General features: G+C 43.1%; 1 protein-coding gene and 1 pseudogene across 2 annotated transcripts in view; one reads left to right on the top strand and one right to left on the bottom strand.

Annotated features, from left to right (window-relative positions):
- The window catches only part of Slco5a1 (solute carrier organic anion transporter family member 5A1), a 124,093-nt gene that overhangs the window by 57,725 nt on the left and 50,510 nt on the right, over positions 1–15,858 (top strand). For both annotated transcript variants that reach the window (XM_005361881.3, XM_005361882.3), the window contains exons 2-3: positions 5,094–5,226; positions 10,068–10,285. In XM_005361881.3, the coding sequence (XP_005361938.1) occupies positions 5,094–5,226; positions 10,068–10,285 (351 nt within the window). The remainder of the gene's footprint in view (positions 1–5,093; positions 5,227–10,067; positions 10,286–15,858) is intronic.
- On the bottom strand, positions 11,774–12,122 carry LOC102000922 (annotated as a pseudogene).

The raw sequence follows: 15,858 nt of genomic DNA on the forward strand, positions 1-15,858 counted from the left end.
TCTCTCCCCTCCTCCCAATACCCCCACTTTTCCCCTACCCACCCCTCATCCAGAGGATAAGCCTTTTCATGGGGAGTCTACAATGTCTGGTGCATCACTTTGAGGCAGGACCAAGGCCCTTCCACTATATCTAGGTTGAGCAAGGTATCCCTTCAAAGAGAATGGACTCCAAAAAGCCAGTTCATGCACTAGGGATAAATTCTGGTCCCACTGCCAGTGGCCCCACAGACTGCCCAAGCCACACAACTGTCACCCACAGTCCGAGTACCTACTTTGTTCTGTGCAGGTTCTCCCGCTGTCAGTCTGGAGTCAGTGAGCTCCCACTAGCTCAGGTCAGCTGTTTCTGTGGGTAATCCCACCATGGTGTTGACCCCTTTGCTCATATTATCATTCCTCCTTCTCTTTGACTGGACATGGGAGCTCATCCAAGTGGATAAGCAATGTTCTAATGCATGAACTTACCACAGTTGCTAGCTGGCCCATTTACCCCCATATCTTTTACTTATTCTTAGTTTTAGCTGCTATAAGTACCATGGATTTTCTCAGCTTCTTGAACACACTTCTAGATGTCTGTGCGTTTGCCCATGCAGGTGGCTCTGCTTGCATCCTGAGATGGTTATACCAGAACCATCACCCTTCTCCTTTGACTAATGACCACATATCCTTCCTCCCCTTCAGTCCACAGCATAATGTTGAAGTCCCATCTTTTTATTTTCCCTTGAATCACAGCTTTATGTGTTTCTTCACTGAGGACCCTTTGTCGGTCATATTTACCTTTGCAATGGCCCTGACTTGCTTGAGTGACTTGTCACAGAGTGGTTGAAGGAGTGACTTAGTATCTAGGGTGTGAAGTCAGAAAGGCAGTAACTTTGGAGGCTATCTTTGTTGACTGTGCTTAGTCTACCCAGTTTCCCACATCCCATGAGGCTCATGGCTGGCTGGCCAACTACTGTTAGGAATTCTGGGATCACTTCTTGTGATTCAGGATGGGGCATAGAAGCTGAAGGATCCAACTGGGATTATAGAATTTAAAAAGCCACGCTCTAGAGTTAGAATCGACTCTCCAGAGTTACGCTGTCTGCAACCCTCTCGAATGGCTTTTATGATGAAAGAGGAACATTTGATTTCTTAAAATGGAAGTGGCAGCTTCAGAGGGGCTGAAGAAATGCAGGAGAGAGTGGCCACAGGCGATTTCACCTCCTCTCTTGAGTCTCTACTGAGATCTTTCAGGTCACTTAGAGCAGATGAGCAGTGTCCTGGTTTGTCTGGTGCCAGTGGTTCCTTTTCAGAGCCCTTGGGTTTAGAAGTTACCTGTTCCCCTAATGGGATGTCACGAGAGAGAATCTTCCCTCTGATTAACCAGGTAGGCCATGCTTGAAGTTACCCGCTAAGACATCACTCAACCTTCCACACAGGAAATGTTTTAGACAATGTAACATCCAGGCTCTGGCATGGTTATCCTGCTTTAATCCAAACTTACAGTGAGCAGAAAGATGAGCAGAAAATGTGAAGAATGTAGTTTGGCAAAGAAAGAAGTATGAGCTGCTTTAAAGTTGGCAGGTAGCTGAGGAAAAAATAGAGATAATTATTAAAAAGGTTTGCACAATTAAAGGTAATCTTTGCCCTATTTGGCACTGGGACAATAGGATAAGCACCTGGAGGGGAAGACCTCACTCATGAAAAAGTGATATATATATATAATAATATCACTCATTTGGAAAACTTACATTTAAGAAGAAAGGGCTTGAAAAGCAGAGGCCTAAATAGGTAGGGCAGGGTCTCCTTGTCTCAACAAGACACCGACAGCACTGTTTCCTCAGCAGCTCCAGCCACCCAGACTCTCTACGACCCTGCAGTTGTGGAGGAAAGGGGCCAGGTTACATCTTGGACTTACAGTAGAATTTCATGTCATCCTCTATGTACTACTTGGTTTGAAGTCACGCAGAATGCAAGAGGTATAGGGTTATAGAAACTTGTACCAAGGTTTCAGAAAGACACAGAAACCGGGAAATGTGTGACAGGGTCAGATTTTCTGCAACCAAGAAGGCCCTGAAGGGCACTGCGCGATGTTGTGAAGATGAAGCCTAACTTGCCATGGAGAAAAGCCTAACTTGCCGTGGAGATCTAAGGATGCTGGTGATGCCAGGACCATGAGATGTCTTCCAAGGAAAGCTAAAGTTCTTAAATGCTGCAGCCTAAGAGAGAGGACACATGCAGTAGGCAACATTGATTGTACAGGCTGATACCTGAGGCCATTAAAATCAGATGATTCCATCTTAGACCTCAGATGCTAGACATGGAGCTAGAGGGTGCTGTTGGAACTATAGGACTTAGGTACTTTTAAAGTTAGGCTGGGTGCATTTTGCATTATGAGATGGCCGCGAGCCTATGGAAACAGGTGGAATGATTGATTTGAATATAGCATGCCCCCCACAGGCTCATGTGTTCAAACATTGGCTCTCCAGCTAGTGAAGCTATTTCTGGAAGTTTCTGAAAGAGGAGATGGAACCTTGACAGAGGAAATGGATTACAAGAGAGCAGTAATCAATGACTGTTATCTCGGTCCCCTTTTAAGTTCTCTTGGTCTCCTGATCCACATGAGTAATCATAGTTATACATTTTCACAGCTATGAACTTTGTCAGGATAGACTGTATCCACTCTACCTGCAAACCAAGTTAAATCCTTCCTTAGAAAAGGTCTGTCAGACATTTGACAACAACCAGGAATGTACACAAAAAAAAAGTAAAAGAGGACAGATTGCAATCGAGGCTGAATCTGTACAGGAGAATGTTAAATGTGTGATGATTGGTAAGCTGGCTTCAGAAAAGCAGTTCATATGATATGATGTAAAAAAAAGCAGAAATAAAATGATCAGGTGGAAAATAACTTAAGAAGAAAGCAAAACTATAAAGTCTGAAGGTAAAAAAAAAAACAAAAAACCATGGGGACACAGACAAGTGCCAAAACACTGGGAAGAAGCAAACAACAGGACAATTAGCAAGGTTTTGTTGGGTCAGGCTTCCCCTTGTTCTTACTCAACCAGCTTTAATGTCCAAGGAGGAGGCTGTGGGAGAGCTGGCAGTTGAGGGTGGCCTTTCCAGTCCTTTCTATCACCATTGGTTCCCTAGCTCCATAAAAGGCCAGGGAGGGTTTGAATATGGTTGGGAACTGGAGGGCATGATTTTCTGTTGGTCTTTCAGTCTGTGCCCTGCACATATGACAAAGCGTCAAATAGACGAATCTCATCTTCAGAAGAACAGCCCTAACGACCGTCTGTGAATCAGAGGAGTACCCATGAGGGAACACTAAATGAAATGCGGTACAGCCATATGATGGCACCAGCTAGCTATATCAAATGTTATCGGCCAGACATGTGAGATATTTATATGATAAACATAATAATAGCTACATTAAAAATCTCCAGATGAAGAACGGAAGCGCCATTAGTGAAATCTTATTGCTATATGGATGATTCTGTAAAATGAGTGCTGTGATTTCTATTTGTAGCGGTGTGAAAGGTGAGAGAAGGTATTGAATTCCCGGCCTGGTCCTGCCTGTGACTTTCTGGAAGAGTGACAAGGTCAAAGTTTATGTAGGTGTGGATAACAAAATAGATGGAAGCCATCCTGGTCATTCTCTGGTAAAGATGTGCTGTTTAAAAATGATGTGTATATAAACATCGTCTCTATGGCGGATGCAAATGAACAACAATGACGGGAATGAATAACGCTTGCCTCCAGTGTTTCTTATTCATGCCTGGTGTGCAGCAGTGACCTGAAAATGTCTATGGATTTGTCCCCAAGTCTGGAGTCTGAGTGGCGGAAAGTGCGTGAGAAGTGTCGCTAGAGTCTTTAATAACTTTTAAGAAATCTCATATCCCATGTCAAGATTTCCAACCTGGCATTTTAGAAGCGACAATAAGAATATGGAAAAAGTGGAGCAGAGACAGGAATAGTGGCATGCACCTGCAGCTCCATAACCTGGAGCCTGATGCAGCGAGAGGAGCCCAAGTTTAGGGCTAGCCTGGTGTAGCTTCCTGTCTCAAAAAACCAGAAAATGGATGCTACTAGCATTGTTCTCTCTCTCTCTCTCTCTCTCTCTCTCTCTCTCTCTCTCTCTCTCTCTCTCTCTCCTTTCTTTTTGTTACAATACATCTTGACAGTAAAAGTTTTTTGAATCCAGCGACTGCCTTTCTGACCTGTTCTCACCCAGCTCTTTAGACGAGTTCTAACTATTTTCTGGTCCATTTGTTGTTGATGCTTTCCGCTTGTGCTTCCTGGATGATGTCATGTAAACTAGCAGTGAACCAAAGGCATTCTAATATCTCATTTGATTCTAAAATGTTAAAAATGTTAGTATGTGGTGGGCACTTGGGCAGTGCCCGCTAGTTACCTGCTCTTTGAACTGAATCCAGCCTTCTGGACAACTCTGTCTTCCAGATTTGTCATCTTGCTAGAATATTCCAGCTGTGACAAATGAGACCACTGTTTTTCCGCTTGGAGAATCTTTCCTCCCCACCTCTTCCTTTCATGTCTCATGTCTAGCCGAAGATGGCCTTATTAACTAGCCCAGGTCTGTACTTTCAAAATTTGAATTTAAATCTCTTACCCAGGACCCTGTTTGAAACCCTGATGGAATTTTTAAGTCATAAAAAAGATATGAAAGTAGAGGAGGGGCTAGGTGGGAAGAGGAGGGGATCAGTGAAGGGAACATGAAGAAGTAAGGGCTGTGATAGGATAAAAATGTGTCATATGTATGGAAATGCCACAGTGAAACCCGTTATCGACTGGCAGTATATGTTAGTAAACAAGAATGTTGAATTTAGTGGTTCTAGGGAGTGGCCTGGATACTCATATTAAAAATCAAAACAGACACAACCGCAAAAGTTCCCTAAGTGATTCTGACGCTGTAGGAAGGCAGCAGGGGACAGTGCCATAAAGGGCAACGTTTGAAGCCCAATGTCAGCGTGAACATCTCAAAAGACAGGCACGGGATGTAGCTATACCATGTTTGGTGCGACGATAAGGTCAGAGAACTTTTAGCTCATGTGTAACGTTGCCTACCTGATGTCTTTCCCCTTCTGTCTCCTCAGCCATCATGTACGTCATGGGAGCACTTGGCCCCGCAGTAGGATACTTACTAGGTGGGCTACTCATTGGTTTTTACGTCGATCCCAGAAATCCTGTTCTCCTTGATCAGAACGACCCTCGTTTCATCGGAAACTGGTGAGTGGCGTCTGCATTTTGGTCGGTCAGTACTGCTTTGCAGTTACAATGTTCCCAGTGAAGACGACGGAAAAACTGTAGCTAGGTATTACCTGTAACAGATGGTAGGCAGGGTGATGTCCTCCACAAACAGCTGTTTCCTTGGCCCCAGAGCTTATGACTATGGGACCCTCTGAGGAGAGGGGACTTTGCAGAGATGATCAATCAGGTTAAGGATTTTGAGAAGGGGAGAATATTTTCGGTGAAGAGAGGAGGTAGGAAGCCGGATTCAGAGATCTGCTGACTGAAGTGGAGGTAGCGGAAGTTCACTATGAAGGTGGGGGAAGGCTGGGGGGGGGCACGGGGCGGGGGAGACGTGAGGGGGAAGGGACAGCGGGGGACAGGGAAGGGACAGACTCTTCTCTAGCTAGGACTTCAGATGGTGTGTGCAGAAGCCTGAGGCCCAGAGTGAGGAGCTGAGCCCGTGTGTAGCTCTAGTCGATGCGCTTGTGTTGCGCGGGTCAGTCCATCTGTGATAACTTGTTATAGCAGCCACAGGAAACTAACACAGAGGCATTTTGGGCCACTGTGTCTTAAGCAGAGTGCAGGAAAAGGGCTTCTGTGACCCTGAGGGGACTTTCCAAAAGGTTCCTTTAACCCTATCTTCCATTTTCCTTTTTGTGCATTTAGAGGAAAAAAACATACTTTCTGTCCTCCTTAGGTTTTTGTTGGTGTGATAAAACACTGACCAAAACTAACTGGCGGGAACAAAGGGTACGCCTGTTTGCAGAGTACAGTCCATCACCAAGGGGAGCTAAGGAAGCTTAACTGGAGCTTGAAGCAAATACCATAGAGGGATACTGCTTGCTGACCTGTTGTTCGTGGTTTACTGGGCTTGTGTCCTTACATAACATAGGGCCACCTACCCAGGGTGGAGCCACCCACAGTGGGCTGGGCCCTCTCACATCCTTCACCAATGGAGAAACTACGCACAGACTTGCCCATATCAGTGTGGTGGAGGCAATTCCCCAGCTGAGATTCGTGCTTTCCTGGGGACCCTAGCTGGCATGAAGTTGACAAGAACTTAGAATTGCATGTCCTCCCTGGCTCAGATCTCCATCTCCTCTTCCCCTTGCTCCACTGGGCAAGTCTTTTCTCTTTGGAAATAGTTTGTTTCCCTACAAATGCTGTACATTAGCCCTTCCCTTACATGCTAGACTTTACTGCTGCAGCAGTGATGCTCACAACGCCGGGGAATTTTAGCATTGAGTGGTATACTGTTTATGTGCTTGCCGGATGAATAGTTTAAGTTCTTCGCAGTCCTCAATTGGCAGAAAACAGGTTATTTCTTCATTACAGCAGAGCCACTGACAGAAAATATTGGTGTCCCACATTCATGTTGCTGGGTCAGTAGCAGGTATATAGTGATAGATTTTCATTTTGTGGCAAACAATATTTTAATACTAGAAATTATGTGTCACACGATTACTTTCAGGAGAGGGGCTTAGAGTGCTTTATCCTGTTTTATTATAAGAACCCTGTAACTCTGTGACTGGTGGGAAATAGACATAACACAAATTTTTGGAAGTTAACTGATATTAATGAGGCTGTTTGACGGTTCTGACTTTTATCCTAACCCCCACTGAAGCCAGACAGGCTAACACCCAGGTGAACTTGGTCTGCAGAGCGTTTGAGAACTCTTGTCAGATGGGGTTTTGAGTTCTTGACTGATAGTGAAAATGTTGATCTCAGCTGTTTTCATCGAAGTTCTGGAATGAGTCAGAATCGAAATTGCTTGCCATCGTTAGAAAAGAGATTCCTAAAGTAGGCTGAGTCTAGAGTGTTCCCAGCATCCTCCTTCGATATCCTGAGATGAGTGTGGTAGGAATGGAGCCTAGGAATGGGAAGACGGAAGCACCAACGGAAGAGCAAGAGATAGGGAGGATGGCAGAATCTCTCATCTGATCTGTGCCTCGGGCTGTCATTTATCAGTTTTCTAGTGGACAGGCACTTACTCCACTGGTGGTTAATGGTTCGATGTGGAGCATGGACCCTAACGTTGCAGTCTGCCAGCGTGCTCCTCATAGCTGTGTGGACTTGGGAAAGTCACTTCTCTGCGCCTTGGTTATAGGGCTGTAGTTTGGGATGAGTTGACTCTGAAGAGCTCTGAGTTTGCCCTGCTTTGTCTTTCCCGCAAGCCCTAGCCCTTGGTTGTTTTGTTTGTTTGTTTTTGGTTTTTGGGTTTTTTATTATTGTAGTTCAATAGGAGGTTCAGTGAAGGGTCTTATACACATACCCAGCAAGTGCTCTATCTCTATGTTACATTCCCAGCCTTCTAGCTTTTTCTTTCTTTTAATTATTTATGTAAGCTCACTAAGTTGCTCAGCCTAGCCTTGACATTGCAGTCTTCCTGTCTCTGCCTCCTAAGTCGTGAGGATTATGGACTTGCACCACCTGACCAAGGCATCTTCAGGGCTTTGCATTTTACCATTAGTGAGATCATTTTATCTATCCACTGGTGGCCTAATCTTAATTCTATAAGTAATTGTCAGTTTAGGATTGGCTGAGTCTGTTTAAAAACGAATTTGAATTTTTTCTGTTCAGTAGTCTTGCTGGTGATAGGTTTCTCATTGAATGCGATACCCAGCACCAAAGGTAGGTTTTCATTAACTGGAGGATGAAGGGGTGAAGGGTGAAATTATGGCGGTATTTATTAGACACTCAACGTATGTCAAGTGTTATACTAAAAGCTTTACACGTTACTCATTTAAGCCTTTTAGCAATCAAATGTAGCTTTTAACATCATGCCCATTTTATAGGCTGAGAAATTAATATTTGGGGAAATGAATTGCTTGCATAAAGCTTCTGTGCAGCAGGCTGGGTTGAGGAACTGACAAGGGCGGACCTGTGTGTCAGTCAACTGCCTACCTTATAACTGGGCTGGATAATGGCTCACGAAAGGGTTTTAGATACCTGGGCCTTTCAGTGTTGACTATGATTGAGGTCTCATTTCCCAGTGTATGCTGTGCAATCTCCTGTCATAGTTTCCCTCCTCAGCAGGGCCTCAGTGGCTGTCATTATCTCATGCTTCATGAAGTTATTTCTTGAAGCTATTGAGGACTCTTAACTGGTCTGCTTTGCTTTGAACTGATCACACGCTCTCCTGCTTTTATTTGCTTGCAGTAATTCTTCCCTTCTTCTCAGCTGTTACAGCGTATCTTGAGAATTGGGAAAATAGCTCAGTGGGCAAGGTGCTTGCTGTGCAAGCCTGGTTACCAGAGTTCACTGCCCAGAACCCATGTGAAGGTTGAAGAAGAGAACCGATTCCACAGAGCTGTCCTCTGAGCCCCACACATATGATGTGGCAAGCCCACAACCCCCACATCAAAACACACTTGTAGTAAATAAACATCTTAAAACATCTAAAGAAGAGTGTACCAATGTCATGATTGCATGAAATTCTACATCACCCCAGGCTGGGTGAAGGTTGAAGATCTAGTCTGAATGCAGATCTACGTTAAAAAACAGAACCAAAGTAGCTACTGCACATGAGGTCTGGTGTAAAGATCATCTTTAAATTTGAGGACTCTTAGAAGCATTTTTTCACCCCCTTTCCAGACGAGAAATTCAACTAGGAGAAGTAAAATAAGTCCCCAAGATCTCACAGTAAGTGGTGAAGACAGAATCCAAACCAGATATGTCTAAACCGTGGCTCATGAATATCCTGACTCCCCTGCCTGCCCTCTCCAGGAGGGAGGATGCAGGCCTAAGATAATGAAGCAGCGTGGGGCCTCTAATTCCAGAGGGTAATAGGAGTGCGCTATGGGGAATGATTGATGAGGGCCCATAAGCAGCCAGCTTCTGAAGGAGACATGTTGACCTAGCTATGGTCCCCAACACTGATGCCTACCACCTTTGGAAATCCATTTTTTTTCAATTTATGTATTAGGTAAAATTTTTGAATATCTAACCTGTCCCAAGCACTAGATAATGCCTCTTCCAGGAAGCTTGCTGGAACACAAACTACAAAATAAGACTCAACGCTCAGCTGTCTATCTTCTTGCACTTCTTGGTGGATGTTTCTTCTATCTTTGGCTTATAGTAGTCTTAAGTTTTTCATGACAAAGATCAACTATGAATGTCTTGCTGTCCATCATATCTGTTAAATATTGTGAGGACTAGATAAGTGTTGGGGGGTGAGCAATACATTCTGAAGTACTTGTAAAAATATGGAAGCCCTATCAGCAATCAGAAATACTGGACATAAAGTTAGAGTGTAGCTTCAATCTCCATCACAAAAGGACAGACAAACAAATTACATTTGACAAGAGCTATTTGTTTTCTTTCCAGTACATTGCTCCTCACAGTAGGTGAGGTGAGTCTATTGTTTTTCCTAGTAAATTTATTGTAGCCAGGTGTGGTGGCTTATGCCTGTCGTCCTGGCATTGGGCTGTAGAGGAAGGAAGGTGAGACAGTTAAGGTCACCCTGAAATAATAATCAGTTGGGGTCAGTTGGAATTACCTGAGACTCAGGCTCAAACAAAGCAAAAAAAAAACAAAAACTGTAATGAAATGCATCCTCTAGCAGAACAGATCTGTACTCAGATTTCTTGAATGGCATTCTAACCAAGTTGCTGAATATAATAGTCACTAGAATCCTCGTATGATTATGAATTTTTCCATTCATGCCGCAGGAAGGCAAATTACCTTGATTTTCTCAGTTGGTTCCATTTTCTTCTGCCTTATACTTGACGAAGGTGCAATGATGTCTTTGCAGTGTTATCATGACAAATCCATCTTTATGATTTGTTCTTGCCCCAGACCGAAGCCATAAATGCTACTCACATTTCCCAATTTTTTAGGTGGAGTGGATTCCTCCTTTGTGCCATTGCCATGTTTCTTGTGATATTCCCAATGTTTACTTTTCCAAAAAAGCTTCCGCCTCGACACAAGAAAAAGAAAAAGAAAAAATTTTCTGCTGACGTCGTTAGCGACGATGACGTCATCAAGGAGAAATCAAACACGAGTGAACAAGTGAACAAAAAGGTTTCCTCAATGGGCTTTGGAAAGAATGTCAGAGGTAAAGTATATCTCTTAAGTAAATACATGTATGGTACTTTAGGCCAGCGCTCTGCCAAACGTGGGTCCAGGGAGGGCTCAATGAGAGAGGAAGTGCTGGGACCTTTAGTGTGATAGTCAACGGGGCCCCGAAATAGAACTGGTGTAGAACGGGGCCCCACACCAGGGTCACTCACAGGTGTCTGCTGATGGCTGGATAGATTTGAAAGGAAATGCTACAAATGTCACTTCAGAAATTTCAGAGAATGGCCTCTTTGAGAGGAGGTGGGAGACAGTGACAAATAAGAATGACGCAAAATGGCACACACACACGCACGTGCACACAAACACACACACAGACACACAATGAAACCCATTATGTTGTAAGCCAACTTTAAAAAAGAAATTTAAGGGAATAATTTTATCTCTGGAATTTGACAGTACTAATAAAAAGTTAGGCTTGTGTTTTTCAAGTCTTTAAAGTGATGGATGACATGAAGACCAGGGTTCTGTTTCTGGATTCTATGGTGGAAGAAGAGACACACTCCCAAGAAAAGTCCTACAACCTCAACACACACATGTGGTGATACAAGCCTGGCATTCATGCACACACACGGTACACACTTACACACACTAATAGTGAGAAAACCAAAATGAAACCCCAGAACAGACAAACAAGTTTCTAACAATTTATTTGAGTGTGTTTTGCAAAATTATTGGTAGGTAACAGATGAAATAATAAAAGAAATGGCCCACCCTGCAGGAAGTTTGAGAATCACTGCTTCAGGTCATGAGGATACCGGTATCTAGATGTAGCATTTGCTGCAGTTACGAATGTCTGGTTACTAACACTGTGATTGCATTGTGTAAAGGGTGGTTTTATTTTAGGGAAGCAGTATGGGGAGATCCTTATGCAAGTATGAAAATCCACTAGAAGGAGATATTCTTCCTTAGTAACTGTATCAATTGTCCCTGTGTAGCTGTCCTGGAGAAAGGGTGTCTGTGGGATGGACTGTCTTGCTTTTCCATTTTGATTTCTCTTAAAAACAATAAGTTTAGCATTTAGCACACCTTTAACCCCAGTACTTGGGAGGCAGGGGCCAGATTTCTGTGAGGCAGAGTCAGACAGGCAGATTTCTGTCAATTTGAGGTTAGCATGGTGTATGTAAGGAGTTTGAGGCCAGCCAGAGCTAGATGATGTGCCTCTGTCTCAAAAAGAAAATGCTGATAGTAGAAATAATAATAATAATGATAATAATAATAAAATAGAGGTCATTAAAGATAGATTAAATATTCTAAAATATAAACAACTTAAATTGTTTCTAAGTATGTAAGCTTTGTTCTGTTGAATGACAGCAAGTTCCTTTGTTTAAGAAACCTACAGTGGGTCCCATTCTTTACTTCCAGTTTCATTTCCTGAATTCTCAGAGTTAATATTTATATAAATTATAGAGTATGAGGTTTTTTTTTTTAAAGGAGCTCTGGTAAAATTTTATTAAAGGAAAGCTTTTTACTTTTCACCAGTCTGTTCTGGCATACTTCTAATAATGTCAGAATCACCTGGGTCAATGATGGCCAGTGTGCATACTCTGTAGTATTTTCCACACGCTGTGCCCAACTCAATGTTATTGCCACTGTAGTGATGGACACCAGCTTTAGCCAACATTGGCATAGTATTCTATTTCAGATTTCCTCAAGGCGGAGCAGTTGTTGGCGAGGATCACCAATTTCGCTTTGCCCTGTCTGATCATCTTCAGAGTCTGATTGTATCCCAGCACGTACTTCCCACTTTTCATAAGAAGTGGAAGCCGAGAGTTGATCGACTCCAGAGACTTTTTTGTCTTCTTTGCAGCCACCATCTTCTTGCCTTAGATGCGGGGCAACCTAGCACACAGAGAGGGCAGAAGAGAGGATTAGCATCCGGAGCGCAAAGCGCTAAGCAGCGGGGCTCCCCACACCACCCGATCCTCCACCTGGCCTAGAGTATGAGGTTTATCAGATGCTCATGATAAAATAACTGTGGCATTTTGACCAATGAGACAGAGGCATAAGATGAAGTTACTAATACATTTTAGAGTTGTCACTACAGTCTCAGAAGGAGGAGAGACTGGAACATTGCTAAAGACTACTTGTTCAAAGCACTTTAACATTAGTATTTGGGAAATACTATTTCTTTTCATTTAAGTTATAGATATGGTCTCCTTCCTCCCCATGACTTTGTGACAATGTGTTCTTTTGTAACTGCTAGAATGACTCCCGATACTCCAGTAAAACACAGGGATTCTCTGGATGTTCATGTTGTCTGAGCTCTTCCCATGTGGGCCAGCCCGTCATTTTCACAACTGTATTATGGACCATTGATGATGATGATGATGATGATGATGATGATGATGATGATGTTCATGTGTGTGTATGTGCACCTGTATGGGTACAGATAACTTTGGAGTCCAGAAGAGGGCACTGGTCTCTGGAGTTCAAGTTAGAAGTGATTGTGGGATGCCTGATGTGGGTACTGGGAACTGAACTTGGGACAAAATCAGTGTACACTCTTAACCACTATCTTTTCAGCCCCCATAATTTATTTTACAGCTGAATTGAAATGAAGTTGCTGTTAAATATTTTGTCATATAAATATATTTAGAATTATAATTTGGAGAAATACAAAGTAGACTCAGGGGAAGAGATGAAGGCAGGTTAGAGATATTGATACTTTGTAAGTTAGGACTTCAAAGTGAAATATATTAACTGAACAGTAAAAGGGGATATTGATATCAAATCCATACAATTGTTGGCGTTCTTTCTAAAGATCTATCTGTCATATTTCATGTGTATGCGTGTTTGCCTACATGCATGTCTGTACATGACTTGCATGCCTGGTGCCTGCAGAGTCCAGAAGAGAGTGTCACATCCCCTGCGACTGAAATAACAGGTTATTGTGAACTGCTCCTTGGGTACTGGGGAGCAAAGCCAGGTCCTCTCCAAGAGCAGAAAGTGCTCTTAATGGCTAAGTCATTTCTCCAGTCCCCAAAGCTCTTTCTAGATACTTTGGCCGCCCTTTCTTTTCCTGGATCTCTGCCATATTCCCTGCCCAGTGCTTCTCAAAATGTTTAGTGCTTTTTCCGAAGGGTTCAACTATCATATAGAAATGAGAAGAATCCATCCTGGGATCTAAGACTTATTGATGGAAATTTAAATGCTACTTTTTTTTAATTTTTAAAACAATCTTATTTTACTTACTAGTCCCAGTTCTTTCTCCCTCCTGTCCTCCTGCTCCTCCTCTCTTCTCCCCACCCCACCCCCATCCATTCCTCAGAGAGGGTGAGGCCTCCCATAGGGAGTCAACAAATTCTGTCACATCATTTGAGGCAGGACCAAGATCCTCTCCCTTATATCTAGGCTGAGCAAGTTCTTCCTCCATAGGGAACGGGCTGCAAAGAGCCAGTTCATGCACTAGGGATAAATACTGGTTCCACTGCTAGTGACCACAGACTGCCCAAGCCACACAGCTGTCACCCGCATTCAGAGGGCCTAGTTCAGTCTTATGCGGGGTTCCCAGCTGTCAGTCCAGAGTTAGTGAGCTCCCACTAGCTCAGGTCAGCTGTTTCTGTGGGTTTCCCCATCATGGTATTGGCCTCTTTGCTTGTAATATCCTCCCTCACTATGGCTGGACTCTAGAAGTTCACCCAGTGATTAGCTGTGGATCTCTGTATATGCTACTTCTTAGTTTCTTGTATTGCAAGGGATTGTGGGTTTCTGCCTTTCCACATTGGTGTGGATCAACACACACACACACACACACACACACACACACACACACACACACGTAGGGGCAAATAAGAAGAGTCTGAGCATGTTGTTTAGTTGGTTTATGAAATCAGTGTTCAGTCTGATTTTCTTGCTCATATTTCTGGCACATTCTCCTTTTCATATCCTTTCTGGACTGTGATGAATGATCCCACTCTTGGGTAAATCTGGGACACCCTGATAACTCATTGCTCTACTTGTACAAAATGGATTCTCTAGCTGGTTGTCGATTGGAAGTTCAAGCCGGCGTCTCATGTAGCTGGCCATAGACAAATTAGATAGCTAAAACTGGCCTTGGGCCTCTCATTCTCCAGTCTCAACCTCAGAAGATTCAGATCTGGGCACATGTCACCACACCCAACCTAGTTTACTTTATCTTGCTAAACAGAAGCACTGCTTTAATGGGACATACTGAAAATTTCTTGCTAAAAATGTCTTAAACCATACCGAAGATACTGGAATACTATTCAGTTAGGGTATTTAAATCAATTAATTTGATCATACACGTCAATATTCCTTAGTGTGTTTACAACAAAGCAACTGTTAAAAGTGTCATTCTGATATTTAATTCGGATAAAGGACATCTCTGGGTATAAACTCGGCTTGGCATGATTTACATCACAGAGCCGAGGCTCATGGTGAAGGTCTTGCATGACAGTTTATATTTCATTCTGAGTTAAATCTGTGTTTGAGCCCCACACTCTCTTTTGTTTGCTGGAGCAGGTTTTCCTTTTGTCTTTATTTTTCTGTGTTCATCAATACCAGCTTCTTTAAAGAGGAGCTCGATAGCTTAGCCATTGATTTGTCCTCCCTTACAAAGAAAACAATCTGGGCTTTACAGAATGGTATCTTTTCGCTTGCTTTATTTGTAAACAGGGTCTTGCTGTGTCATCCAAGCTGGCTTCGAACCACTGAGTTCAAGTGACCCTCTTGCTTGAGTTCCCCAGTTCCTGGGACTGCGAGGCCATGCCATCGCTCCTGGTTAACGTGGTGCCCTCTTAGAGGCGCTCTTGCTGAGGAGCTAGAAGAAAATCCACTGTACTTTCTACTTTCTGCTTCCCCACTCTGATGCAGATATTGGGAAAATCTGACTCACAATTTCTAGGGCCTTATAAATTATGTAGAGCGAGGCTGCTGTAAAGCACCGCAAAGAGGAATGCCAAATTGTCAGTGTGTCTGCGTTACCTTTCCGCAAGGAGATTAACATTGATTCCATCAAAATCCTGACAAAAATAAACACTTGAAATATTTAAGTGGATCAGCTTTCCTGTGGTTTGAGGCTTAGCATTTTAAAGTCTTCCCCATTTAACTCAACATTTTCTGTGTAGAAAAAAAGATGGCAGTTTATTTTCCTTTATGCCCATTTTTAGTCTAGTTTGGCATGATCATAAACACAAAATAGAATTTCTTTTGGCTAGAATTTTGTCTGTGTTGGTATTCAACATTTATAAACATTTATAAATTTATAAACATAACCAAATAGCCAAGTTATTTTGAGGTGGTAGTTGATTTTAAAAGAATTATTGAGCATTACAGATTGTTTCTATTATTATTGCTAATTCTGGTCATTAAATGACAAGGTTAGGATCTGGGAGACGGCTCAGTCAGTGAAGAGCCCGCCAGGTGAGTAGGAGGACCAGAGTTTGGATCCCTAGAATCTGTAAAATTCTAGTGTGTGAGTGCACACTCAGAACCCCAGTGCTCGGGGTGTGGGGTGGGGTTGGGGTGAGGACAAGCATGTCCCATAGAAGGGTTGTGGTTGCTGTGAAATGGGTGCATGTGTGTGGGGGG

Source organism: Microtus ochrogaster, linkage group LG5, assembly GCF_000317375.1.
Source record: "Microtus ochrogaster isolate Prairie Vole_2 linkage group LG5, MicOch1.0, whole genome shotgun sequence".
NCBI classification, from domain to species: domain Eukaryota; kingdom Metazoa; phylum Chordata; class Mammalia; order Rodentia; family Cricetidae; genus Microtus; species Microtus ochrogaster.